Source organism: Brassica rapa, chromosome A06, assembly GCF_000309985.2.
Source record: "Brassica rapa cultivar Chiifu-401-42 chromosome A06, CAAS_Brap_v3.01, whole genome shotgun sequence".
NCBI classification, from domain to species: Eukaryota; Viridiplantae; Streptophyta; class Magnoliopsida; order Brassicales; family Brassicaceae; genus Brassica; species Brassica rapa.
Genome location: NC_024800.2, coordinates 21,886,053 through 21,913,595, shown reverse-complemented (window position 1 = coordinate 21,913,595; position 27,543 = coordinate 21,886,053). Strand labels below are relative to the sequence as shown.

The window sequence follows — 27,543 nt, the reverse complement described above, 5'->3', positions numbered from 1 at the left end:
TTGCCATCTACCGCCAGGTAAGGCTCATAAACTTCTATTATATTTAACTCAAGCCAGATAAGAAGTTCGAAAGTATGAAATTTTCAGGAAAACATTATACTAATAAGTTTTGTTTTTTTTTTTTTTTTTTCCATCTATTAATTTTATTAAGGGTTCAAACCCAACTACAACAGAGCATAAAAGCTCAAAATACAAACAAGCTAAAGCCCGACATAAAGGGCCAAACGAAACACACAGTCTAAAGCCCAAGCCCGTAAGCTGAGCGGTGTCACAAACGAAACACGCGTGAAGCAGAAACGCTTGCCCACCCACGTGTTGATGCCACCTTCTCCCAAAGACACGTGTCACCCTATCACAACATCGGAACCCCGAACATCAAGGTTAGCCGGAGAAGACGAAGAACGCCACTAGTTTCGCCGGAAAACGCCGTAGCAAAACCATAACCGTCTTCATCACCATGTTTTCCAACGGAGAGCTTCATCGAGAACAGTCCCGAGATCTCATCCAAACCACCGGAAACACCCTTGACAATTTTAGACCCATACCCACACCGATAGATTTCACCGTAAGGCTCAAAATCGAGCCGTCACACTCACTCCGATCTACGAAAACCTCAAATATTAAAACCGCCTACAATCGATCCTTCTGTGTCGATAACAGCATGCGACACAAGACACAAATCGAGAGGCAGAGTAACAATTGAAACACATATCCATAGATCGGTTACTCCCAAAGACCAAGCCGGCGATGGTGGTGCTGAAGGAGCCACCGCCTCCCGAAAAACATAAGCCGGCAAAGAAAAAACAAACAAAGTTTCTTCTTTCCAGAACCAAACATCCCGACGAACGGAAAAACTTAACCGGAAAGGATTCCGGTGAACCACAACCAAAGTTTTCTCTCTCCTCTGTGTAAGATTTTAGAGAGGGAACAGAGCAGAGAGAGAAACTCTTCTTCCACTGAAACTTACGACATACTAATAAGTTTTGTTAGATACTAAAAATTTCACGGAGATATTAAAAATTACACGGCGCGTGAAGAGACAGGAAAATTAGATATTTTATTGGTTTCTGACAGCTACCATAGAAGGTGAATGGTTGTGTCAGATTACCACCATACACGTGTCGTATTCTTGTCCACCAAGACCACCAGTTTCAAACAAGTGTCTCGTTCTTCTGTCTCTTCCTTATCCCTCCAAAATATCTAGCCCCGGAAATAACTTTAAAACTCTTTAGGTGGTCCCTACCTAAACACGTGTTCGTTGTTAGGTGGTCAGCCACTGCAACAATTACGAAAGAATGGTGATAAATTTTGGTAAACTATGATCGATAATTCGAAATTAAATACAATTATAATGTGTCTATACTCTATAGTACTAATTTTTAATTTAAATTAATTATAGGTTGGTTGATTAGACAACTCTGGCGTATTTTAAAAAATAATAATATCTAGTGTATTTATTGTTTTTTTTTTCCAAAAGATATCAAATACCATAATATATATATTATTCAAATAAAAATATTGTTACTGAAATATATCAGAAATATTTTTAAAAGAAAATAGTATAGTTCTTTTTGGATAAGTTGTATAGATACTTGTGTTGCCACTTGCATTAGATATTTTTTCCTCTTGATTTTATCCCAAAAGTCACGAGTGGTATTTTTTTTATAGGCCTGATTGCTCATTAAAAAGGTGTTATTGGCTAAAACACACCACTAATTGTTTGATAACTGTAAGCACTTTTGTTAGCTTAAAGTTAAACATAAGCAAATGTGATAGTTTCAACGTTTATTGTAGCTTCAAAGCTAATAAGCTACTAATGCTGTTGAAACAAGCAATTCACTAACATTTCTACGTTACAGAAAACATACGACGACACGATAATATATAATAAAATTTTGGAATAAGCATAAGTTTATAGCCCAACTTTGCATACGAACCACAGAGTAATCAACGCCCCGCCACCACAAGAATTAAATAAAAATAAATAAAAAAGGTTGTTTGGCGTATTGGATTGGAGGATCTCTTTGTCTCTCCTACAGTATTTGCTGATGTGGCAACGTGGCCACGTCAGCCAACTCTACTAGATATTTTTCAGATCTTTTTTACTCGTATCGTGACCGTTGGATCAGGGTCGGTTGGCCTCGGGATACAAATCTCAGCCGTTGGAACATTCGCCAGACTTCAAGATATTTTTCTTTTTCCTCTGTAATATAGAGAATAAGATTTTTTCTTCCACTCACAATATCTTTTGTTCTCAAACTGTTTCTTCTTCTTCTTCTTGTTCTGGAACTTTCATCGGATTTGGTTTTTAGAAAGTGCTGTGAGATGGGAGAAGTGAGCGACGAAGTTGTTGAGGTGACGGTGGTGGAGAAAGCACCTGAGGCTGGCGGAGGAAAGTTAACGCGGCGGAAGATGCGGCGGAAGGACGCCGCGGAGGGCGGCGACGGTCTGGTGACGTGGGAGAGGTTTCTCCCGAAGATATCTCTCAGGGTTTTGCTCGTTGAAGCAGACGATTCCACCAGACAGATAATCTCTGCTCTCCTCAGGAAATGCAGTTACAGAGGTCAGTTCTAGGACATATCCCTTGTGTTATGTTCTGTCTTTTCGAGTTGTTTGTCTGAACTTAGATTATTCTGAGGGAACTTTACGTTGTCTGAAAAATCTATTGAGTTTGCTGAATCTGTTGTGTCGTTACATAATTCGATTAAAAATAAAGTCTTTTGTCTGAGTACATGTGAAAGACTTTTTCTTTTAATCTCAACTTATAGTTTTCCCTTTTCACTTCTCAGTCGCTGCTGTACCTGATGGGTTGAAAGCTTGGGAGATGCTTAGAGGGAAGCCTGAGAGCGTTGATCTGATATTAACAGAGGTTGATCTTCCTTCGATCTCCGGATACGCTCTGCTAACACTTATAATGGAGCATGACCTCTGCAAGAACATTCCTGTCATAAGTATGTGTTATTTATATAACTTCTGCTTCTTTTTCTTAGTTATTGAAATAATTTTTTTGCCTGATTCTATTGTTTTTTTCTTTTTTTCTCAGTGATGTCAACACAGGACTCGGTTAATACTGTTTATAAGTGCATGTTGAAAGGTGCGGCTGACTATCTAGTCAAGCCGTTGAGGAGGAATGAGCTGAGGAATCTCTGGCAACATGTCTGGAGAAGACAAAGTGTATGTCTCTTTCTTGCTATCTTTTTAAACCTTTTGTGTCCTTGAGCAATCTACAACTTAACGATCCTTATTCAAGTCCTGGGAAATTTCGTTGTCTATTAAAAAGATAATTGAGTTCTCAGATTCTTTTTTTCTTTTCTTGATCATCTTTACAGTCGCTTGCTCCTGGTAGTAACTTCCCAGTAGATGAGAGCCTTGGACAGCAGAAACCTGAGGGCGCGTCTGCAAACAACTCCACTAGTAACCAGGTGAATGGGTTTCAGAGAGAGGAACAACCTGTAATTGGGAATGGTGGTGGTGGTGGTGGTGATGATCAGGTTAGATTCTTATTCTCAGTGATGGATTCTCTTCACCTGTGTGTGTTTGATTGGTGTTCCTAACTTTTTTAGTTTAAAAATCTTGTTCTTGTAGAGCTCATGTTCAAGACCAGAGATGCAAGGTGAGAGCGCCGACGTGGTGGAGGATATCCCAAGAGTCTCATCCAAAGAGGCTATTGACTTCATGGGAGCGTCGTTTAGAAGAAACGGACAAAGCCACAGAGAAGAAAGTGTTGCTAAGCACGATACTTCTCGGATAGAGCTTGATCTCTCCTTGAGAAGACCTGACACTAGTGAGAACCACCAGCCCTCTCTTCATCCCTCTAGTGCCTCGGCTTTCACACGGTTAGTGGTCTGATCTCTAATTCCTTTTATAATCAATCTTTCAATACTTGTTACTGATTGTTTGTGTTGTGGTTCTTGTTGCCAGGTACGTTCACAGGCCATTGCAGACACAATGTTCAGTCTCTCCCTTGGTTACCGATCAGAGAAAGAACGTTGCAGCGAGTGGTGGAGACGATAACAACACTGTGCTAATCAACCAATACAATGTATCTGAACCGCCTCCAAGTGCTCAGAGAAGAAACGAGGCCAGCTTTTACAATAGCTCTGACTCGCCTGGTCCACCTTTTAGCAACCAGATGAATTCTTGGCCAGGACAGGGCTCTTACCCAACGCCAGCTCCTATTATACACTTCCCTGGTCCTAACCACACTTCTACCATGGCTCCCGCTTCAGTGTCTCCAAGCCCTAGCTCGGTTAGCCCGCATGAGTACAGTTCCATGTTTCACCCGTTCAACGGTAAACCCGAGGGCTTGCAAGAGCGGGATGGTTCCATGGATATGGAGGAGAGAAGACACGTCTCCTCTGCAACAGAACATAGTGGAACAGGCAATCACTGCAGTACCAACTACATAGATTATCATCATCAACAGCAGCAGCTTCTAGAGAAGAGGAGCGAAGAAGGATACTCCTCCTCTGTTGGGAAACTTCAGCAATCTCTGCAACGGGAAGCCGCTTTAAACAAATTCAGGATGAAGCGCAAGGAGAGGTGCTTTGAGAAAAAGGTATAAAACTTTGATGCTTAATAAACACATAACGGCTTTGTTAAGAACCAACGGCTTCTAAACCTTTGTTAATGACTTTTGCACACAGGTCCGTTATGAGAGCCGGAAGAAATTAGCAGAGCAACGGCCTCGAATCAAAGGGCAATTCGTTCGTCAAGTCCAGTCCACTGAGACCTCAACACAAGAAGCTCCACAATGATCCAAACAGATTGATGAATGCTATATTTTGTTATATATGTAAACAGCTAGATTTTGTTTTCTCCGATACAGGGGCTGTTCTTGTGCTAACTCTCCACGGACGTACGTAGTTGGTGACACTTTTGTGTATACACAAAAGCTTTCGGGCTTTGTTGTCGAGTTTTTAGATAAGATTTAGTTTAGATATGTACTTATGTATGATGGATTGTAGTTTCTGTAACTTGCAAGAGGATTTATATAAGATTGAACAAAACTCTATTACAAAAATCTGAACACAAAACAAAGAAACCGGTAAAAAGAATAAAGTTACAATGATGATGAAGAACTTGTGAGGATAGTTCAAGACATAGATAGAACAAACAAATGCAAGCGATGAGTTTTACTGGAATCAGTCTGCTATATGAATGTATTACGAGAATGTGTATGTAAGCATATGTATCTCTCTACATGGTTCTGATGAATTACTTTTTTTTTGTTTTTAGTTTTTTTGTCAGCTACCCATCTAAATTATATTAAGTGGTGACAGACGAACTGATCCTCCTAAGAGCACTTCCGTGTGTCTGGATCTGATCTATATGGGAGAAAATATAATCTATTATGTTCCTTGCTTCCTTTGCTAGTGCGACTGATGAATTACTTAAAAACTCAACCTTTATAGAACTGTGAAGCTGAAGAGAATCACTTAAATAGTCTGAGCACAAAACAATTAAACTGAAGAAAGATCAAGCTACAGTGAGACCAAAACTTGTGAGAATAATAGATGTGCTTGCTTACATATGAATATATATATTATAAAAATGTGTATATGTAACTGATGTATCTCTCTCTACATGGCTCTTGATCATTCATGTGACTGATGAATCACTTAAAAATTCAACCTTTATAGAACAGTGAAAGCTGTTTTTAAAGTTTTTAAGCTCGAACCGAACCGGGACTAAACCATTTCCAGTGATGCCGCTTCACAGTCACAGCTTTCCCCGCGGCTCGCGTCTCCTCCACCGACTCTCCATCACACTCATTCTCCTCCGTGCAGAAATCTTCCTCCGGCAGCCCCTCCACCGTCGCATCCACCGAGTGAAGCGCGTAACGCGCGGGCAGCCCCGGATACGACATCGAGTTCTTCTCCTCCACTCTCCTACTGTAACTCCCCGGAAGAATCTTAACCCTCCCTACGACGTCGTCTTCCCCACCATCGAAGATAGACCCGAGCTCTTCTCTAACCGCGCGAAAGACGGCTTCATCGGGCGTTTCGTCTGGCTTCATCTTCTCCGAGAGAGGACGAAACCTCTCGCGGACGCTCCCGTCGGAAAGCTCCTGGCGACCTTCCACGAGGATTTTCCCGTTTTTCCCGATCACGCGGACCGTGACGACGTTCACGGCGCGCACCGGAGGCGTGGAGTCGGTTATGGAGCTCTCGCCGTCGGAGAGCTCGAGCCAGAGGTTGTGGACGTTCTTGGTCCCCGGTTTGACTCCCCACGCGGCGAAGGAATCGGGAGGTAAGCGCGGTTCGAGCCAATCGGAGAGAGATTGAGGATTGGCGAAGCGCTGAGGAGGAGGAGAGGGGGGAGACCGACGGGACATGGCGGTGGATCGGCGGCGAGGAGTTAGAGGGAAGGAGAATCTGTTGGGAGGTAGGGAGAGGAGAGGTTTTGGAGATGGCCAGAGGAAGAGGAGAGAGACCGCCGCCAGAAATAGATCGGGAAGGGCGGAGGAGACGGTTGCGGTGCGAGGACGGTGGTTGTTACGGCGGTTTACGAGAGGTGTATGAGGCGGAGATGGGCCAATGAACATGCCAATGACCAAAATGTCCCTCGAACAGTCGAACTCTATCAATATTCAATCGTGTGCGTGATACTATTTACCCAATTTATTGGTTTATTATAGATTTTCTACGACCAGAGAAATAAATATGAGGATGGGATTGTAAAATGATTATACTATTCGAATTAAACTAGATTCTCTTTAATTTCACAATGGACCTTATGATGATGGTCATTGACTCATTGGTCACCTTCTTACCGTCGTTTTGAAGAAAAACTAAAACAAGACCAGGTCAAGCTCTTAATTGCCTTATGAACTTCTATGTTCTCCTCTATATACTCTGAAACCTGCAGGGACTAATGATTAGTCGATGCTTGTGTTATGAAATTTTATGATTAGAGAGAATAAATCCATGCAAACTTAACGAAATTAAAAATGTTTTTGACTAAAAGAAAACTAGAAATCTAGAACATTACATAATTAATTTTGTGTAAACCACCCATGCATATAATTCCATTGCCATCTTTGTGTATAGGAGAAGGTTTAAATTTGTTGCCAAAAGAAATAAAAAGAGTGAAATTTCTTGCCAAGAGAAAAAGAAGTAATTCAAAGAGAGAAATTATTAGAATCTTGTTAAGGAAAGTAATATTAACTTTTATTAGTAATAAAAATGTGATATACGAATAGCAAGAACAATGAATAATTTTGATGTTGACAAATGACAAAAGTAATTAATGAAAATTAATTGTGTTTGTATATTTTTCTTGACTTGAAAATATGTTTTAATTTTTAACCAAAAGAGCTTACTGTTCAAACTTTTCTCCAGATCATTCTTATAAAAAATTTGCTCTCCAAGACATTCTTGCTCCGTGATCGTTTGGATTCCACTGATTGATGCAAAAACTGGTTTGTATTATTATGTTCTCTTTTTTTCCTCATTCTGATTGTTATTTGATATTTATTTTACTATCCACAGATTCATCTTTTTGAGTGAATGATCATGGCTGTCCCGGAAAATGCTGATGTGATGAAAATGGACTCTTCTGGTCAGAGTCAAGACAAAAACAACGTCTTAGAAGCTGATACGACGCCGCCATGTTCTGATGATCAGAAGAGCCCTGAATTCAATTCCTCTGTTGAGACATCAAACCCAACAAAGGACCAGAACAGTGAAGGGACTCTGAAGAGTGAGATAAGTCATTTGGATGTTAAGTTTTCTAAGTTGAATCCGATGGCTAAGGAATATGTTCCACATTCACTTGCTCAAGCCCACTCTGGGTTTGTGAGTAATATCGCAATGATGCAAACTATTCCTGCTGTGGAGAATGGCCATTTTGATACAAGGGTATGTAAAATATATATATCATCTCTGTGTTATGGCCTATATATATGTTGGATTTGTTATGTTTCATGCAATGCCTTCTCAATGTTTGACCAAAATGCTTATGACTCTTTTTTTGGTTTTTACATTTTTAGTTTAAGAAAAAGGGTTAATTACTCAAAAGTTTTGATTAAGCTATAAGAAAATCTGAAATGTTTTGTCACACTTCCATGTTTTAATACAGAGAGGGAACTTTGGCCAAGGGAAAGGATGGACGAGCAGAGAAACAAGCTTGGCTCAGAATACAGATGTAATCAGGAGAACTGTATATGTCTCAGACATTGATCAACAGGTCTGAAAAGAGATTTTATGTCTCAAGAACTTGCTTTCCCAGAAGTAATCCAATACAAATAACCAAAGTGCCCTCTTTATCTATCTTTTTGTAGGCTACTGAGGAGCAACTTGCCCGTCTCTTTCTTTCTTTTGGTCAGGTACTTAAAATAATCTTTCAACCACATTGTTTTATAATCTTTAAACTCAAAAGTCTCATACGTTTTCTTGTCCATCTTTGTGTTCAAATCAAAGATTGTTGATTGTCGTATCTGCGGTGACAGTAACTCTATTCTTCGTTTTGCCTTCATTGAGTTCACTGATGAAGGTAGTTACTTCTACTTTCAACTGTCTCACCACTTGAAATATTCTTCTTGTGTTTACTAATCAGTGAAGTAATTTCTCAGAGGGAGCTAGGTCTGCTTTAACAATATCGGGTACTCTGTTTGGTTCTCATCCTATTAAGGTTCTTCCCTCCAAAACAGCTATTGCACCTGTTAACCCAACGTTCCTCCCAAGGGTAAGTTGAGTTATAGTATAATCTTAGCCGTTAGTATCATTTCAGATTAATGCCAATTAGAAATCTATAGATCACTGAATTTGTGTAATGATACTTTGTTTCTTCAAGTCTGAGGAAGAGCGCGAGAAATGTGTGAAGACTGTTTACTGTACTAATATTGACAAGGAGGTAATCTTGATTTTCATTTCCTAATCACCTATGATGTTATTTGGCAAAACCTCTATTACGTTGAGTACTTGTTTGCATCAGACTAATCAAACAGTGGAGAATCTGTTCATCTTATTTTTCGTTTTTTTGTTTGATTCAGGTCACACAAAGGGAACTGAAAGATTTCTTTAGAACAGCCTGTGGGGAGGTACATATTTGGTTTTGACTATGGCCAATTGTTTATACTATATGATGTTTTTTTTTTCATTTTGGCCATGATCTTTTGTAGATTCAACATTTGAGGCTTCTTGGAGACTATCATCACCAAACCCGCATTGCTTTTATTGAATTTACTCTGGTGAGTTCCTCTTGCCTGTTTCCTGATAAGTTACTTCATGTGATAAAAGACTTTTCGAAATTTCTAATTTCATGTGCAAAGTATATATATTTTGATCAATTTTTCTTAATTACTTGACTTGCAAACAAAAGATAATGTTGGTAACTGCATGAACTCGACACTGAAGTTTGCTTAAATCAGTTTAAGATACTTCACTTTATAAAAGTTTCATCTTTGTATTCATTTTACATACGTGATGGATCCTTTAATTTGAAATCGTGCTCATTTTTGGACTACATGTCTTATTAATAATATCGTCTACACCCTGCAATAATGTGCATAATCCACTATGTACTGAGTTTTTCTTTGGCCTGATGAGGCAAGTTGGACCCTAATCAACTTTATAATGCTCAATGATTATTTTTGTGTGTTGCAGGCGGAAAGTGCAATCTCTGCTCTTAATTGCACCGGTGTTGTCTTGGGCGGGCTCCGTGTAAGGTAGGTTAATTACAACATTTTTATTTTTCTTGTTCATTACTGTAGCCATTCTTTTACAATGAGCTCATTCAGTTGCTGGATGCAGAATCAATGTTGCATGCTAGTTGTAGATATTAATAATATGATATACATTTTATAACACATCTTCTCGAATTATCTCTTGTGCCTTGCTCAGTAAATGCATGATTGTTGATTTGTATTCTGCCTTTGGTCATCTAGTGTTCTGATGATATTTCATGTGAGAAACAAAGATTCATACATGACAGAGAACACACTTTGTTTTGTTTTTCTTTTGATTCTGTTTGGGGATATATGCATGGTTATTTCCAAAGAGAACACATTTGTTAGAAATCTTATTAACCCATTTGTGTGTTTCAACTATTATTTTTTTAATATGTTTAGGTTGATATTATGTGGTGTTCTTTAAAGTTAAAGAAGACATAGTAAAAACTGAGCACAGTGAGACTAATATTTTTCTCATTTTTTTCTATATGTGAAGGGTAAGCCCGTCGAAGACGCCAGTAAGGCCACACCCCAATGATTTAAACTAGAGTTTAATCACAGCCCGATCACAGAGATCAGGTCAAGAAGAGAAAGAGAGAACAAAACTCATTTTAAGATAATACTTAAGTCGTTTTCTGTTCGTATAAACATTCTCTTGTTTCTTTACTTGGCAGGTCTTTTTAGATCCCTCAGTAAAACTTTAAGCTAGACTTTCTCCTTCTATTGTTTTTGTTGTTGGAAACCTCCCTTTGGTTATCTTTATGGAACATTTAAAATGATACATGTTGGATACATGTCAAATCGTTTCACTGATCGTTGGTGTTTTTCCGTTAGATTTTAGGTGAGTCTATATGCTTTGTGAAAAAAAAATTAGTTTCTTGGTTAATTAGTTTTGCGCTACTTTTTCTTTGAATTGATAATTATATGGGAGATCCTATATAATTTTTAGTTGTTAAAAAACCAAAAATGTTGGTTGGTGTTTTGATAATTTCAGACGCTCTTTTCCATAATTGTGATGCACTTTACTTGTTAGATTCTTTTGGTCTAGTAATTTACAGATTCTGTGTGTTTTCTCTTTGCTTAGGTAGCTTTATTGATTCTAAAACCATTTCAATCAAATTAAAGTATATATCATGCTTTTATAAATTAGAAAATCCTATCTTTTTAATTGTTAAAATCAAAAGTGTTGGTTGGTGTTGTGAAGATTTCAGTCACTCCTTTCCACAATTATGATGCATTTTACGTGTTAGATCTTTTGGTTGATGTTTAAAGATTCTTTTCGAATAAAATTACAAGAATACCATTTAATCAAATTAAATTATAGATCAGACTAGTAGATTGAGTTGACTGAATTAAACTGGTTTGTTTGAATTGAGCACGCAAAACTACACACCAAGTACGAAACCAAAAGTAAAATTAGGCACATTACATATGAAAGTTTTAGTTGACTTTAATTAAGGTTGTGTTTGTAATTATAAAGTATAAAATTATACTCCTAAAAGCATAGATTTTATGTTTCAGATTGAGACATTAACCTGTTATGTAGAAAATAACGTATTCAAACGTTGAAAAGCTCAAGTGGAAACTCGGAACAACAAATGTCAACTTATCAGACCGTTGTCGGCTCATCGGTCAATATAGTTGGGAAACTTATAAGACAAGTTACGCGCTCAAAGAGCATGCGCCACGTGAAAATATTACTTGCGGCACATGCAAGCTCATTGACAACCAGATTACTGAGCCATACCCAAGTAAAGATCAAACCGGAATGCCTATGGTTAAGAGACGAGTGTTGTAATATGAAGGTAGCAAACTCTGTATGTTTCTGGTTAATTATTACTTAGCCACTTGTTTAAGGTTAACCAATTGAACCGACGACCATAACGTCTTGCCTGCATCGTTATCGACATTTTTCGTAATTTGACCGGCAACCATTTGCTACTAATATATTACTATTATATATACATACATCAACATTATTGCTCTGGAGTCTGGACCTGACCGGTAAGATGTTGAAATTTAAACCTGCTTACCAATGTGTATCAAGGCAGTTTAAACCGGTTTATACTTAAGATGCTAAACCAATACCCAACAAATACACCATGATTCAACAATTTGATGGATAAATGACACAACTATCTGATGAACAAATGAGATATTCACCATGATTCAAGTTTAAACTAATAAATAGCAGTAGTATCAAAGCAACATATGGCGACACTTAGGCATGGGCATTCGGGGTCCCAATCGGGTTTTGATTTTTTCAATCGGGTTTCGGTTTTTCGGGTTTATCAAAATCAGCTCCATTAGGATTATATAAAAGTTCGGAACTGGTTTGGGTTCTATTGGGTTCGGGTCAGGGTTAGTAAATCTTCAGAGAATGTACTTTTGGATTCGGGTCCCAATCAGTTCTTTGGTTTAAAAGTACTTGATTTATGCCTACTTTATAACCAATTGGTTATTCGGTTTAAAAAGTACTTGATTTATACCTATTTTGTAACCAAAACATAAGAAAAATCAATTCAAAAATAAGAAAAACATCAAACGTAATCATTCAAAATCAAACGAAAGGTAAACATAGTTACTAATAGAAAGAAAACTCAATAAATGAAAGCATAAAATGAAAAACCAAGTTCTCATGAAATGAAAAACGTTAGGAATAATATTTTAGTGTATTTTGAATACATATTAGAAATTAAGATCATGTTTGTGTACAAGTTCTTTTTGGGATTTTGAATGTTTCGGGTTCTATCGAATATCCATTTATGTTCGGGTTCGGTTCAAATAATACTCATAATCCGAAATACCATAAAACAAGATCCATTTGGTATTTATGTCGGGTTCGGATCGGTTCAGATTCATTTTTATCGGATCGGGTTCGGTTTATTTTCCCAGTCCTAACGACACTTGGCATTATGTCATTTGTACAAAATAATTGAATTAATTCTTACTTTTTAATTAATGTCAGAATAACTAACCATCAAGTACAATTATTTAAATGAATATATTCACTAAAATATTTTAAATACTAAATATATGTAGATTCCATACCATTTATATAGATTTTAAAAATCTTTTGACAAGGAAATAAAAGTATCTAAATATTTCAAATCAACTTTCCTTATAACATAACTTAACTTTACATCAGAAGAATAATAATGGATTTAAACTCAAAAATAAGAAACAAGTTATTCCTTAAGTAATACATCTTAAGAATAAGAATGTATTACAAAATATACAACTGATTTTAGTAATGCAAGTCATTCTGAATTGAATATAGTTGTTATAGTTGAAATTTGAAAACATATCAGAACAAAAAGGGTAAAAAAAATATATGTAACATGTAATGCATGACCCATAAAAAAGACATTAAATGAGAAAATTATTAAGAAACAATTAAAAGAGAGATTAATGACAGTAGGCGCTGAAGGTTGTTGGAGTGGTCATTGTTTTCAACTTTGTGTCGTTTTATCAAAAACCACAAGAAGCGCCTTCTCCTTTCCCTTCTTTTAAATCTTTCTTCAGAGCTCTCTTCCTTCATTTTTTAAAATAATAAAATAAATAAAAACACTGTACAACTTCGACTCCTGACCGTCCGATGCTCTGACTCTGACCGATCAGTCAATTTGAACGTCCACATCCAACGGCCATGGGCCACTGCTACAGCCGGAACATCTCCGCCGTCGAGCACGACGAGATCCCCGAGGCTCCCGATCAACCGCCCCAAAATCACCGCCATGCTTCCGCTCCTCAGTCTCCTCTCGCCTCCGAGGTCAACTCCTACAACATTAGCCCGTTTCAAAGCCCGTTGCCGGCGGGAGTATCTCCGTCGCCGGCGAGAACTCCGGGAAGAAAGTTCAAATGGCCGTTTCCGCCGCCGTCGCCCGCCAAACCGATCATGGCGGCTCTGAGACGGCGGAGAGCCGCTGCGCCGCAGCCGATCCCGGAGGACGTGGACGTCAGAGGAGGAGGAGAGAGCAGCGGCGGGGGAGAGAGGCTGCTGGACAAGAACTTCGGGTTCGGGAAGAACTTCGAAGGGAAGTACGAGCTGGGGAAGGAGGTGGGGCGAGGGCATTTCGGTCATACTTGCTGGGCTAAGGCCAAGAAAGGGAAGATGAAAGGACAAACGGTGGCCGTTAAGATCATAGCCAAAGCTAAGGTCTGCAGTCTCTAGAGACTTTTTTTTTGTCACTGTTCATTGCATAATCACTATGTCGTTTGATGTGTTTTTTTTGGTCGTGCAGATGACATCGGCTCTATCGATCGAAGATGTGCGGAGAGAAGTGAAACTGCTGAAGGCTTTATCTGGACATAGGCATATGGTTAAGTTCTACGATGCATACGAGGACGATGATTACGTCTTTGTTGTTATGGAGTAAGTCTGTTACGTTCTTATCTAAAATCATCTACATCTCCGAAAGATACTTTATAACTTCAAAATTTTTTTTTTTTTCAAAAAGAAATTTCAAAACTTTAAATTTGAAGTTTTGAGAAGTGAAATTCTATATTCGAAATTTCACTGCTCAAAACTTCAAATTTGAAGTTTCATATTTTATTTGCACTTTGATCCCTATAATCACACATATCTTTATGATTCATAAATATTTCTCGTTTATTGTTTTAATCCTTAAAAAAAATTATATATCATAAAGATTTTAAATTTTGTTTACAGATTTTAAATTTTACACATAAAATTAAATAAAATTTTAAAATAAGATTTAAAATATTTTAAGCTAAATATAACCAACATTAATATACAAAAAATTAACAAAAAGATTTAAAAAAATTACATGAAGACATAACTATTACACAAATTTAAATATTACAACAACACTAATAGCCATGTGAGTTGATCCGGAACCTTCAAATTTTCAAATATTGTCCAAATTTTTTGTGTAATTGATGATTGTCGTTGTTGTTGCTTTTGATGTTTTTTTCGTACAATTCTTTCTTTTTCATCAAAAAGACATCAACAACGATCATCAGTTACACAAAAAATTTGTGTTGTTGTAAGAAATGAGTATTAATATATTCATGAATATTAATATCATCAAAAAGAAATTAGTCTTTTAACAATATTTTATGTTTCTCTTTTACTTTCTTGTTCCGATCTAATGTATTTACAAGTATCTATATTACCAGATTTCAACAACTTTTAGCTCGTAACCTACAAAGTAAAAAATGAGGAGAGTTGCTTTTTACTTCGAAATACACTAATATATCATATATGCATTACGAAAATCATTTTATGAAATAATATGTTATTTTGTTTGAAGTTTAATATTAATTAAGTTATTTTTATTTAAATTTTTATATTTAGTAGAATATTTTATTAATTAATATTGTTGTAATATGTTTATATATGTGCTAGTTATTTACAAAAGTTTTATTAATTCAAATTAGTTATGACAAATATAAATACCATATTATAAAATATAAATAATTTTGAAGTTGAGTTTGAAATTTTGATTTTGGATAAGTTCACTTTAAACTTCAAATATAGAGTTTTGAAAACTTCAAAATAGAGTTATTTGGAGATGCTCTGAAACATTACAAGTTATGTCACTTTCATTGCTAATAATCTGATATATATATATGTGGTCCCATATATATATATATATTCAATCTTTTCACCAGATTGTGCGAAGGTGGAGAGCTATTGGATAGAATTTTAGCTAGGTAAAATCTCAGAGTACACGTGTCTTAGTCTTACTGCATTGGTTATGGATTCAAAAATTTGTATTATTGCCTTTACTTGCAGAGGTGGTCGATACACTGAAGTGGATGCCAAACGTATTCTTGTACAGATTTTGTCTGCAACTGCATTTTTTCACCTCCAAGGTGTTGTCCACCGTGATCTCAAGCCGGAGGTACACAGTCTCTGCCTCTGTAAGCTTTTGTCTCTTAGCTACTTATGGTTTGCTTAAATGTGTGTATCCAGAATTTTCTCTTTACCAGCAGAAACGAGGATGCAATCCTCAAGGTCATAGATTTTGGCTTGTCTGATTTCATTAGATACGGTAATAATCTATTTCTTTGTTACATGATTCTGCATATAGTTAGTCTGTGAGTTAAAAAAAATGTTGTAAATATTGCAGACCAGCGTCTCAATGATATTGTGGGAAGTGCATTCTATGTCGCACCTGAAGTACTCCATAGGTCTTACAGCACCGAAGCAGATATGTGGAGCATTGGTGTCATAAGTTACATACTACTCTGTGGAAGCAGACCTTTCCATGGAAGGACTGAATCTGCGGTTTTCCGCTGCGTGATTAGAGCCAACCCTAATTTTCAAGATATGCCTTGGCCTTCAATATCTCATACTGGTAAAGACTTCGTGAAAAGGCTTCTCAACAAGGACCATAGGAAACGAATGACAGCTGCTCAAGCCTTAGGTTAGTTCAAGAATATAGACATTGATCTTGACATGGAAACAAGAATATTATGGGCATTAAGTATTACAAGTTAACTAGGGTTTCTTTGATATTTATATGATATGTGTTTGCAGCTCATCCGTGGCTACGTGATGAAAACCCTGGCTTGCTTCTCGATTTCTCGATCTATAGGTTGGTCAAGTCCTATATTCGTGCCTCGCATTTCAGACGATCGGCTCTTAAGGTACTTTCTTGATACGCTGTCATATTATTAATATCAAGTGAATTGATCTTATCTTTCTTATGGCTGGCTATTTCTTATCTTGATCTTCTTCTTTTTTTTCACTTGTTAATCTTTCAATAGGCTCTCTCCAAAGCTATACCCGAAGATGAGCTTGTGTTTCTTAAGGCACAGTTTATGCTCCTGGACCCTAAAGATGGAGGCCTATCTCTTAACAGCTTCACTTCGGTCAGTGTGGCTTTCCTGATTTAGCTATAGCTTTTTTACTCGTTCTTTGATTTGTGAATCTATATCCTTGATGGAAAATCTGTAAACCGTTCAACCCTCTCCCTAGCTTGGATTAGTCTTACAACCAAAGCTGCATCTCTATATGCATTAAAATCTAAAATTCAAGATATGGTACTGATGGAATCAAGGAAATGAAGAAAATAGCTACTAATGCAAGAACTTGGAATCCTGATTTAGAAGAAAAAAACTAATACTTATCAAATAAATAAATCATTTGAGTGTAACTGCAGGCGTTAACAAGATATGCTACTGATGCGATGATGGAATCAAGGCTTCCTGACATTTTAAACACGGTAACACATCTCTGGTTAATATATGTTTTATCTTTGAATATTGAAGTTTATGGGTGGTTGATGGAAAAAAATGATTGCGGATAACATGAACTAATGGTTATCTTAACATTCAGAAATGAGAGCCTTTATTTAACATTTCTTCATCACCATTATCATTGATGTTGATGTTTCTTTGCTGATTCTCATACTCTAATGAATCTAATTATGCAATTTTCTTTATTTTGTTTTCTATGAAGATGCAACCATTGGCGCAAAAGAAACTGGACTTTGAAGAGTTCTGTGCGGCTGGGGTCAGCGTTTACCAACTGGAGGCTCTTGAAGAATGGGAACAGATTGTAACTTCAGCATTTGAGCACTTCGAACAGGAAGGGAATCGAATCATATCCGTCCAAGAACTAGGCGCGGTATGGTCCTAAATTCAACATTGTATGAGAGTTGCTTAAACACCACCATCTCTTTTGTAAGATTTAAAAACATATATTTAATGATTTGGGTCGTGATTTAAAGCAGGCGATGGGCCTGGCACCAAATACATATCATCTGCTCAAGGATTGGATCAGGAGTTCGGATGGAAAGCTGAGTTTCTTGGGCTACGCTAAGTTATTGCATGGAGTGACCGTACGTAGCTCGAGCTCAAGACCTAGGTGACACATCGTCATGTCAAAAGCCTTATAACGTGTAAATCAAGTCTTGAGAAATATCCAAACCTTTATAGTGGAAGTGGAAGCTAGGGGATTTCTTTGTAAATGTTTTTTTGAGCATTTTTGTTTACAGGAACCAAACCTTGAAAAAAGCATAACAAACTATATATTATAGAAGGAAACTGGTGAGGTGTTGATTTTGGTTTTATTTTCGGCTTTCAGTTTGGTTAGCATCATCGGTTAAGTGGTATTCAGAAAGTAATTAACCGGAAGTGACTTTCTGTCACCTAACCATTACACATGATCTAGTGACTAACACATATCTAACATGTTCTTTTTATCCACTAAGATGTTAAACTGAGGGTCACCAAGTAAACAACAATCCGGAGTTTGGTAGAGAACATATTCTGCATGAAGAAAGTATGGTATTCTGCATGAAGAAAGTATGGTAATAGAATTTAAGTTTGTGGTCAGAACTTTGAATACGTCTACTCGTGAATTACTCTGTAGATTGTAGTTTACATAGTAACCACTTTCTTTGGCAGGTATAATAACGGAGTAAGTTATGCTCGTTTAACATGTGAGAGAGAAACAGGACAGCAAAAATGACATTTGTGAAATGGTTGGGCATATGATTAGAGGAAGAACCTAGACCACCCATACTAAATGTACAACAAGGTATATGCAAGATAAACATTAGCCTAGAGCTCTCAAATATTTTCAATATTTATATATATATATATATGTATATATTAAAAATTATTTATTTTTTAATCAAATTGTCAATAGCCCCAAATTCCAGTATTGGCTCTTTCATAAAACACATGACATGATAGAGAACAGTTAATATTATCTTCTTTCCATTTATCTCAGACTGGCATCAGAATCCCTTCTCGACCAGGTCCATAACGTAGCCACCACTTCTCCTTTCATAAAGATGGGGGACTTGATCGTTAAAGAATTTTGAGGAGGACAAAACTCGTTCTTTTATTTTCTTATAGACATTTTTCTAAAAACAACTTAATTTATTCGGTTACAACAAAGGAGGGAATATGACATCTTCTTTGATTAGAAATATAAACAACATAAGCAAAGAAAGTTAAATAAGATAATTCTTCGAAAGAAGATAATAGCAAATTCAAGACTAAGCTTGAATGCCTTGAAAAATCTTTCGCAACGAAATCGGATAGATGCAAGATATATAGTCACATAAATGAGTGATGTTGAGAGCCAGCTCTCACCTACAAAAACAAAACTAAAGTAGTTTCGACTGGATTTTTTAGCCCCGTACAGACCGCTACCGTATAGCTGCTATACAAGATGACAAACGGTGAGAAAGTCGGATAACTACAAGATAATAACATAAATGAGTGAAGTTAAGAGCAGGGCCGGCTTACAAGGGGGGACAAGCGGTGCGACCGCCCCGGGTCCGAGCCCGTGTCCCTCCGTGTAATGATAAATAAGGGGCCCAATTTTTTATAAATTTATATTTTTATATATAAAAAAAATTATAAATACAATAAATAAAATTGAAAAGGGCCCAAAATTATTTGATATGTATATAGTTTTATTTTTATTACAAAATATATAAAATATTATTGATTAAATTTTAAAAATATTTTAAATATTATCTCTATATAAATTTAAGAGAGTAAAATTTTTTTTTTTTGCCCTAGGGCCCCTAACAGTGTTGAGCCGGCCCTGGTTAAGAGCCAGCTCTCACCTACGAGAAAAACAGAAGTATTCTCGATTGCTCTTTCCTACCCGTACAAACTGTTACACAAAATGACTAAGCTGATATAATACAAAACTGACATGTAATCTGTAAGAGATATATGAACGATTTTTCTAGGTATTTTTTATTGGAAAAATTGTAATATTGGATTATTCCCATTCAATGTTGATTTCCATTTTTGGTAAATATTGAAGCAAAAACATAATTCAGTATATGATTTGAGAAATTGTTGTGAGGGCATATTCTATTGCAGAAGCGTATATAAGTAAAGAAAACAAAACAAAAAGTGAGAACGACAATAAGTCCAAAAATAAAAAGTCACGTTTTTCTCCTAACTAACTCAAAACTCACGAGCAGCACTACTCGATCTCTATAAAAGCATGAAACCCCAACCCCTTAACAACATACACAAACACATTCTTCTTAAAGGCAAAAATGGCAGGAACTACGCAGAGGAAGAGGGAGGTGTTTCCGAGCAAGGATGAATTGTCGGTAGCGTTGGCTAAGTACACTGCTAATCTCTCGGCCAAGTTCTGCAAGGAGAAATGATATTTCACCGTTGTTCTCTCCGGCGGTGGCCTCATCGATTGGCTCTGGTCTACAAATCCCTCCCCATTTCAGTCTCCTTTTAAATTTGTTTCTTTAAGAAAAATCAGATAATATTATATGATGCTTTAATTAATTAAAGGATGGCTTTTGCTAGAGTTTTTTAGAGAGAGGTTTCGCTCCCAGGCACGAGTTTTGAGGATGGCTTTTGCTAGTTGTCTTTCCGGTTCCACTCCCTATTACCCACTGGTTTCTTTCAGTTTTCTAGCTTTTGTCACTGTCCCGACCAGCTCTGTCACGTTTCCTCGTTTGAATTGTTCCCTCTTTGAGCGAGTATCCACTGGGTAATAAAGTAGGGTTTTGCTCCCAAAGCTAACGATGGCCGGAGCTTTCTCCGACGATGGATCTGCCTTAGACAGGACCATTCTTTCTCCCTACTGCCATACTAACGAAGACCTCACATCTATCAACTGCGAAACCTCTACTTGAAAACTGAGCTAGAGTCGACAAGTACTCCTCTAGGCTAGACTACCCTCTTCCGACGTCGACTTCCTCCTTTACTTCACCGCAGACTGCCACTCAGATCAGATAATCTACCTCTACATACGACGACAACACCCTCTATTTCTCCTCAGACCGCTCCCTGCAAAGACTCTCTACTCTCCGTTTGCTTACAATCTCAGAAGTAACGGCCTTTTTTCTAAACGTGACAAGCAATCATCCCTTTATTTCCTTCTGATACTACTCAACAATGAGAAGATACAACACTGAAGAGAAAGGTAAAGGTAAAGTCTCTGAACAGAACCGACCGAGGATCAGAATCCGAACATCTGACCTTGACACCAGTAGACTCATCAGCGAGAATGCGCTCACCCTCATAGGAAGGGTCACAAACCGCAGGGAGCAGAATATAGCGCAAGTACTTCCTTACCTTACAAGGAAGTGAAACCTGGTGGGAAAAGCCCATGGAGCTGACTTGGGGAATGACTGCTTCCAGATCAGATTCCAAGATGAAAGGGACATGCGTACTGTACTGGCTAACCGACCATATCAATATGGTCACTGGATGATCATCCTACAGCAATGGGAGCCTATTATCTCGCCATCCTTCCCCTCTCAGATTCCTTTTTGGATAAGCCTAAAAGGCATTCCGCTCCACTTTTGGGACGAGAAGACCATACGAGACATTGGTCAGGAGCTGGGAGAATTAGAAGACTACATCCTCACAAAAACTACAGCTCGGGTCCGAGTAATGATGGATGGATTAAAACCACTGCCTCAAGAATCAGTACTTGAGTTCTCTGCTGGAGAAGAATGTATCATAGCGTTGGAGTATGAGAAACTAGAAAACTTCTGCACGAACTGCCTGAAACTCTCACATCTCGAACGCAACTGCACGGAGAAGCTGCCTTCAGAGGCAAATGACAACTTGAAGAAAGAGAACTCGATCTACTCTGCCGACGGCCCTCAAAGAACACACCAGCCTGCGAAGCACCAATACTCTCAGCATCAACGCATGGAGAGATCACCTCCTCCCCCACGTTACCAAAGAGAAGCAACAGCTTTCCATCAACGGGTGGACCGACATGGAAATCCTTTCGGAGAGCGAGCAACTATTTATCAATCCAGAGCTCTACCCCTCAGGAACAAGATCACCCCAGCCTTGGACCGAGAGACTACTGAATGTCCTCATCAGATAAGGAGGCCTACTCACCGGATTGAAGTATCTGAGACATCCCCCCAATATTCTACTCGTAGAACAGAGCCATCCCGAGGACATTTGAACCAGAGCCACAGATCCCCTATTGAGCTACCCGAAGGACACTTGAACCAGAAATGCAAGTCTCCTCTTAAGCAGCAGTGGCAGATTATGCCGCAACATACGGCTGAGAGTAGTAAGAAAGACTCTGGACCGGACCAGAGTAGACCCCCACTGGAAAGGAACTTAGACAAAGAAGATTTCCCCCCACCTCAAGCTCCCCTACCCCCACCACCACGATCAACTGAAGAAGTCATGGAAGAGCTGAGGGAGGTCACTTACCAATACACCAACGTGGCGGACCCCGTTGAGAGTGCTGCAAGGAGACAAAGAGTCCTTAACGGGGAAGTTCAAGGCCTCATGGAATCGACAGCTGCATCTATTGTGGAAGCTGAACAAGCAGCGCAACAAGCTTACCTTGCAGCTAGAGCAGCAGAGGCACCGGTAGAGGAATCTGAGACAGACCATACTAGTACTAACCCCCCCCATTGAGGCGACACAGCAAGCGCACCAAACCAAAAGACGAGGAAGACCTCCAAAGCAGAGAGAATTGCGCATAAGCCCCAAAGTTTTTAAGGGCTCAAGCTCCAGAAAACGTAACCTAGCAGCTGTCGCTGCCTCACCAGCAAATAGCTCGAGCAGAACGACAAGGAAAAATGGCAATGCAGCAAGTAGGAAGGCAGGCAGCAACACAACTTCATCTCGCCCTCCAACTCAGGTGTTTCCGGCGAGCTCTCGTCAGCCACGGGATTTTCCCAGGCGGTCGCCTCCTCTTCCTTAGCGACACTAAGTTGGAACTGTTGTGGTTTGGGGAATCCCATAACAGTCCAACGATTAAGGGAGATCCAGAAGAAGATCTCACCCGACATAATTTTCCTTTCCGAAACAAAGAATGCTGATTCTTTTGTCATCAAGGAACTGGACTTTCTGGCTTCGGAGAAGCACTTCCTGTTACCCCCCCCACTAGGCCAGGCAGTGGAGGGCTTGCCCTCTTCTGGAGACCCGAGATTGACATCCAGATCCTATCTTCATCGCAGAATTATATTGATACGCTGATCACCTCCAAAGGAGTTTCCTTCCACACTACTTTCATCTACGGAGAACCTGAGATCCCTCATCGTCAAGCCTTTTAGAATCACATTGCCGCTATCTCCGCAAACAGAGACACTCCGTGGCTATTCACTGGTGATTTCAATGAAATCATCGATAACTCCGAGAAGAGTGGTGGACCTGTTCGAGCTGAGGGTTCTTTCTCCACCTTCCGTACCTTCTTTTCTAATGGAGACTTATTTGACTTGAAGCATTCTGGGAACTTCCTCTCTTGGAGGGGAAAGAGACACAATCACTTGATTCATTGTAGGATGGACAGAGCCATGGCTAATAGCTCGTGGTCTGATCTTTTCCCCTCGGGGAGATGCCACTACTTGGAGTTTGAGGGTTCTGATCATAGGCCCATCGTCACCTACATTGATCCGACTAAGAAAAAAGTAGGCAGGCTTTTTCGATACGATAGACGCCTCAGCAACATCCCTGAAATCAAACGACTGATTACAGAAACATGGGAGGCCATCCCACACCTGTCGGTGGAAAGTCGACTCTCAAGATGTCGACAGACTATCTCTACATGGAGCAAGCGACAGTTCGCAAACAGCAAAATGATTATTGAGAGACTGAAGGCTGACATCGAGACTGCTATGTCCGATACGGCAGGAGATGATACCCTTATCTCTAGCCTCAATCTCGAGCTACTCAAAGCATATAATGATGAAGAAGAGTTTTGGAGGCAAAGAAGTCGACTAATGTGGCTGGCAGCTGGAGATAGAAACTCAGGTTATTTTCATGCAATCTGCAAAGGGAAAAGAGCCAGGAATCGCATTACTGTCTTAGAGAATGATGCTGGTGTTGCCTTGTATGAGGAGTCACATATAGTTCAGGAGATAACTTCTTACTTCCAAACTATATTTACTTCGAATGATACATCAATTTCTCGCTTTGAACCAGCAGCAGTAGTTGAACAAGCGCTACGCCCGTGCATCTCAGAGGAGACTAATGAAGGACTGATCAAAATACCATCACTCGAGGAGATACGAATTGCTATGTTCTCGATCCATCCGGATAAAGCGCCCGGGCCCGATGGGTTCTCAGCTTGCTTCTTTCAATCAAATTGGGCAACGGTTGGGCCTATCATCGCCAAGGAAACACAAGACTTCTTCAGGAATGGTTCACTCTCAGCGCACATTAATGAGACTCATGTGAGACTCATACCGAAAGTTCAGAGTCCGAAGCTGGTTTCAGAGTACAGACCCATCGCTCTATGTAACGTGGTTTATAATCTGATCTCGAAGATCCTCACTCTACGACTTAAGCCGATTCTACATGGGATTATCTCGGAAACTCAGTCTGCGTTTGTACCAGGACGAGCGATCTCGGACAATGTGCTCATTACACATGAGACTCTACATTATCTCAAGACTTCCAATGCTGTGAAAAGGTGCTCTATGGCAGTAAAGACAGACATGAGTAAAGCCTATGATCGGCTTGAATGGGACTTCATTCAGCTTGTTTTGGAACGACTAGGATTCCATAGCATCTGGGTTTCGAGAATTATGACCTACATACGGACGGTCTCTTACTCGTACTTGGTGAACGACTCGGTCCAGGGATCAGTGGTTCCTTCAAGGGGGATCAGACAAGGCGATCCGCTCTCACCCTACCTCTTCATACTCTGCAGTGAAGTCTTATCAAGACTGTGTAAGAGAGGACAAGAAGCAGGGCTGTTGTCTGGGATTAGAGTTGCTAGAGGAGCCCCTCGTATAAACCACCTCTTATTTGCGGACGACACAATGTTTTTTATGCAATCTGATGAGAAGAGCTGCAACACCCTCCACCTGATCTTACAGAAGTACAAAGCGGCCTCCGGGCAAACGATCAACACAAACAAATCATCCATTACCTTCTCGGCAAAAACAACCCAGGAGACTCGAGCTAGAGTCAAATCTCACCTTGGTATTGCAAGAGAAGGAGGAGTGGGAAAGTATCTTGGTCTACCCGAGCACTTTGGCCGGCGGAAAAGGGACTTATTCTCGTCGATTGTTGATAGGATTAGACAACAGGCGAGCGGCTGGTCAACCCGGTTCTTGTCAAGTGCGGGCAAGTTGACTATGCTGAAGGCGGTCTTGTCAGCATCTCCAACACATGCCATGTCTTGCTTTGAGTTACCCATGAGCCTGTGTAAGAGGATCCAGTCTGTGTTAACGCGGTTTTGGTGGGATGGGAATGATAATAAGAGAAAGATGTGCTGGACATCTTGGACTAAAAGGGCAAAACCGAAGAAACTAGGAGGGTTGGGTTTTCGGGACATTCAGCTTTTCAACAAAGCCCTTCTAGCTAAGCAATCTTGGCGAGTACTTACAAAACCGGAGTGTCTTCTCTCTCGGGTGTTAAGAGGGAAGTATTATCACAAAGCCTCCTTCCTCACAGTTAAGGAATCGGCAGCTTGCTCCCATGGTTGGCGTGGTATCCTGCATGGAAGAGACCTACTAGCACCGAGCGTCGGCAAAGCGATAGGAGATGGAAACACCACTAGAATCTGGAAGGATGCATGGATTAAGACTGGTGAGCTCGTCAGGCCTATAGGACCAGCAAGGGAAGATGAACTCGATATGTATGTCTCTGACCTTCTCCTCCGGGGAACTAATGATTGGAACCAACCGAAGGTTCGTAGTCTACTACCCTCATACGCAGACAATATCTTCTGCATGAGACCAAGCCGTTTTGGAGCTGAAGATAAGTTTTTCTAGTCACTCAATGTATCTGGAACTTACTCCACAAAGTCGGGGTACTTCGAAGCGGTCAAACACCAAGAGGCTGAGGAGGATATGCAGAACCATCAACTTCCTGATCGCCTTCAGAACTTCAACTGGATCAAGAGCATTTGGGCTGTTAAAACGGCTCCAAAAATCCAAGTTTTCCTCTGGAAGGTTTTCCAAGATGCTCTACCTTTGGGCGTGGCTCTGCAAAGAAGAGGAATTTTGACGCATCCAGTAACGTGTGCACGGTGCGGTGAACCTGAATCTGCGGACCACCTATTCCTGCATTGCCGCTACGCTAAGAGAGTTTGGAACAATCTCCCAACCACGAGACCGCTCGACCTTCGAGCAACGGTTACCTTCGCTACCACGCTAGAATCATCGTCTTCCCTGGTTTGTCTTCCACCTACGGGCGTCTATGTTAACATCTTCTCTTGGGTTTGCTGGTGCATTTGGACCGCAAGAAATCAACTGGTCTTCGAGAACCGCAATCTTAGCCCAGAAGATATCACCTCCAACGCCCTAAGACTAGCACGTGAGTGGCAGCAGGCACAACCCCTTAAGGTCAACGAAACATGTACACAACACAACCACAACGGCTATACATCGACTGAATATGCACCTCTGTATACGGACGCGGCTTGGAGAGCACAAGATAGACGCGCAGGCTGTGGCTGGATCATCCAGACCTTACGCCCGGAAGAAACAAGACAAGGCGTCTCAACAGAACGGTTCGTTGCATCCCCCTTGATGGCTGAAGCTCTAGCTGTGCGAGAAGCCCTGCTACAAGCCAAAGCTCTTCATCTACCCAATATCTGCCTCAAATCAGATAATCAGGTGCTCATCAAAGCGCTAAATTCGAATCAACATCTGGTGGAACTCTACGGAATCAACTTGGATATCGAAAATCTATCTTCATCCTTCTCTACTATTGTGTTTACCTATGTCCCTAGGATCTTTATTTCTGCTGCGGATGCTCTGGCTAAATCTGCTTTGCATGCCTCGAACTCTTAGATTCTCATTTTAATGAAATGTTTGGTTGATCAAAAAAAAAAAATATATATGATGCTTTAATTAATCAAATGTTGCAGCAAGTTGTTGGAACCTCCTTACATAGATAGTGTCGAATGGTCAAAGTGGCACGTCTTTTGGGTGGACGAGAGGGTTTGTTCATATGAAGATCCAGACAGCAACTACAAACTCGCCATGGATGGGTTTCTCTCCAAGGTTTTATTATTGTTGTTATTAATATCTTCGATTTGTTATCACGTATCACATAACAAGTGGTATATATTATTTCATTATGCATATCAACTGATGACCATGTAAAAAAACGCAAATCGTTTTTTTTGGTTATATATACTAGAGAGATTTTATTTTTTGGGTAAACTTAATTTAGGTTGGGATTCCAAATGAGAACATCTACGCTATCGACAAACACTATGCAGCTGATGGTGACGCGGAGAACTGCGCGATGCTCTACGAGGAGTGCTTGAGGAAACTGGTGAAGCAAAACATACTTCCACTATGTACATATGGCAAGTATCAATATCCTCAGTTCGATCTCCAGCTTCTAGGGATGGGTCCTGATGGCCACATGGCGTCTCTCTTTCCTGGACATCCTCAGATCCATGTGATTGACAAATGGGTCACTTACATCACCGACTCTCCAAAACCGCCACGAAAAAGAATCACATTCACTTTACCGGTCATCAACTCGGCTTTGTACAATCTCATGGCCGTTTGCGACGACCACACAGAGCAATGTCCACGTTCCATTGCTGAGATCTTTAAGAACAACAATCTCGCCTTACCTGCTGCTAATCTTACTGCTCAAGTCGAAGAAATGTGGTACCTCGACCAAGCAGCTGCCTCGAAGCTTTAGAGAGTCAAACACCTTCATATTGGTGTCCTTTATATGAATAATAATCTCTCTTTGCTGCTTTGTGGACCGATCGAGCTGTTGCTGTTTGCATGCATTTGTGTTGAATAACCGGCTAATAATAATGCATTTTGCGTACATATGTTATGTACCAAATCTATCGAAACGCCGATTTGTTGTTTCTCTCTAGTTGTGTAACTTGTTTGAGTCTGTGATGTTGTGCTATAATAATAATAAACTAGATTTTGACCCGCGCAGGCGCGCGGGTATATATTTTGAAAAATATGTTGATATTTATTTTT

General features: G+C 39.5%; 6 protein-coding genes across 8 annotated transcripts; 5 read left to right on the top strand and 1 right to left on the bottom strand.

Annotated features, from left to right (window-relative positions):
- Positions 1-747: 747 nt before the first annotated feature.
- LOC103874318 (two-component response regulator-like APRR5) lies at positions 748-5,023 on the top strand. 2 transcript variants are annotated; one of them, NM_001301898.1, is made up of 8 exons: positions 748-908; positions 2,313-2,563; positions 2,769-2,951; positions 3,044-3,174; positions 3,330-3,491; positions 3,586-3,836; positions 3,922-4,558; positions 4,647-4,757. In NM_001301898.1, the coding sequence occupies exons 1-8, from the start codon at positions 748-750 to the stop codon at positions 4,755-4,757; spliced, it is 1,887 nt and encodes a 628-aa protein (NP_001288827.1). The 2 variants fall into 2 exon arrangements, with proteins under 2 accessions (NP_001288827.1, XP_009150976.1); XM_009152728.3 differs by lacking the exon at positions 748-908 and having other exon boundaries at positions 2,077-2,563; positions 2,790-2,951; positions 4,647-5,023.
- A 584-nt stretch (positions 5,024-5,607) lies between these two features.
- LOC103874317 lies at positions 5,608-6,740 on the bottom strand. Its single transcript, XM_018659462.2, has 2 exons — positions 6,611-6,740; positions 5,608-6,574 (listed from the first exon to the last, which is right to left on the bottom strand). The coding sequence occupies exon 2, from the start codon at positions 6,545-6,547 to the stop codon at positions 5,669-5,671; it is 879 nt and encodes a 292-aa protein (XP_018514978.1). The 5' UTR covers positions 6,548-6,574; positions 6,611-6,740; the 3' UTR covers positions 5,608-5,668.
- Positions 6,741-6,767: 27 nt separating this feature from the next.
- On the top strand, positions 6,768-10,486 carry LOC103874316 (polyadenylate-binding protein-interacting protein 13). Its single transcript, XM_033272540.1, has 11 exons — positions 6,768-7,423; positions 7,494-7,862; positions 8,083-8,190; positions 8,285-8,329; positions 8,424-8,496; positions 8,576-8,688; positions 8,797-8,856; positions 8,996-9,043; positions 9,125-9,193; positions 9,609-9,670; positions 10,170-10,486. Exons 2-11 carry the CDS (start codon positions 7,512-7,514, stop codon positions 10,219-10,221), a joined length of 981 nt encoding a protein of 326 aa, XP_033128431.1. The 5' UTR covers positions 6,768-7,423; positions 7,494-7,511; the 3' UTR covers positions 10,222-10,486.
- A 2,070-nt stretch (positions 10,487-12,556) lies between these two features.
- LOC103874315 (CDPK-related kinase 4) lies at positions 12,557-17,720 on the top strand. Of its 2 annotated transcripts, XM_009152725.3 has the most exons (11): positions 12,557-13,832; positions 13,918-14,048; positions 15,311-15,352; positions 15,435-15,543; positions 15,615-15,693; positions 15,772-16,068; positions 16,182-16,291; positions 16,412-16,516; positions 16,807-16,869; positions 17,106-17,273; positions 17,380-17,720. In XM_009152725.3, exons 1-11 carry the CDS (start codon positions 13,323-13,325, stop codon positions 17,515-17,517), a joined length of 1,752 nt encoding a protein of 583 aa, XP_009150973.1. In that variant the 5' UTR covers positions 12,557-13,322; the 3' UTR covers positions 17,518-17,720. The 2 variants fall into 2 exon arrangements, with proteins under 2 accessions (XP_009150973.1, XP_033128430.1); XM_033272539.1 differs by lacking the exon at positions 15,311-15,352.
- A 2,822-nt stretch (positions 17,721-20,542) lies between these two features.
- Positions 20,543-26,373, top strand: LOC103874313. Its single transcript, XM_018659634.1, has 4 exons — positions 20,543-20,710; positions 20,789-21,994; positions 22,684-25,266; positions 25,384-26,373. The coding sequence occupies exons 1-4, from the start codon at positions 20,543-20,545 to the stop codon at positions 26,371-26,373; spliced, it is 4,947 nt and encodes a 1,648-aa protein (XP_018515150.1).
- Positions 26,374-26,565: 192 nt separating this feature from the next.
- LOC103874314 (probable 6-phosphogluconolactonase 5) lies at positions 26,566-27,244 on the top strand. Its single transcript, XM_033273560.1, has 2 exons — positions 26,566-26,586; positions 26,759-27,244. Exons 1-2 carry the CDS (start codon positions 26,566-26,568, stop codon positions 27,242-27,244), a joined length of 507 nt encoding a protein of 168 aa, XP_033129451.1.
- The last annotated feature ends 299 nt before the right edge of the window (positions 27,245-27,543 follow it).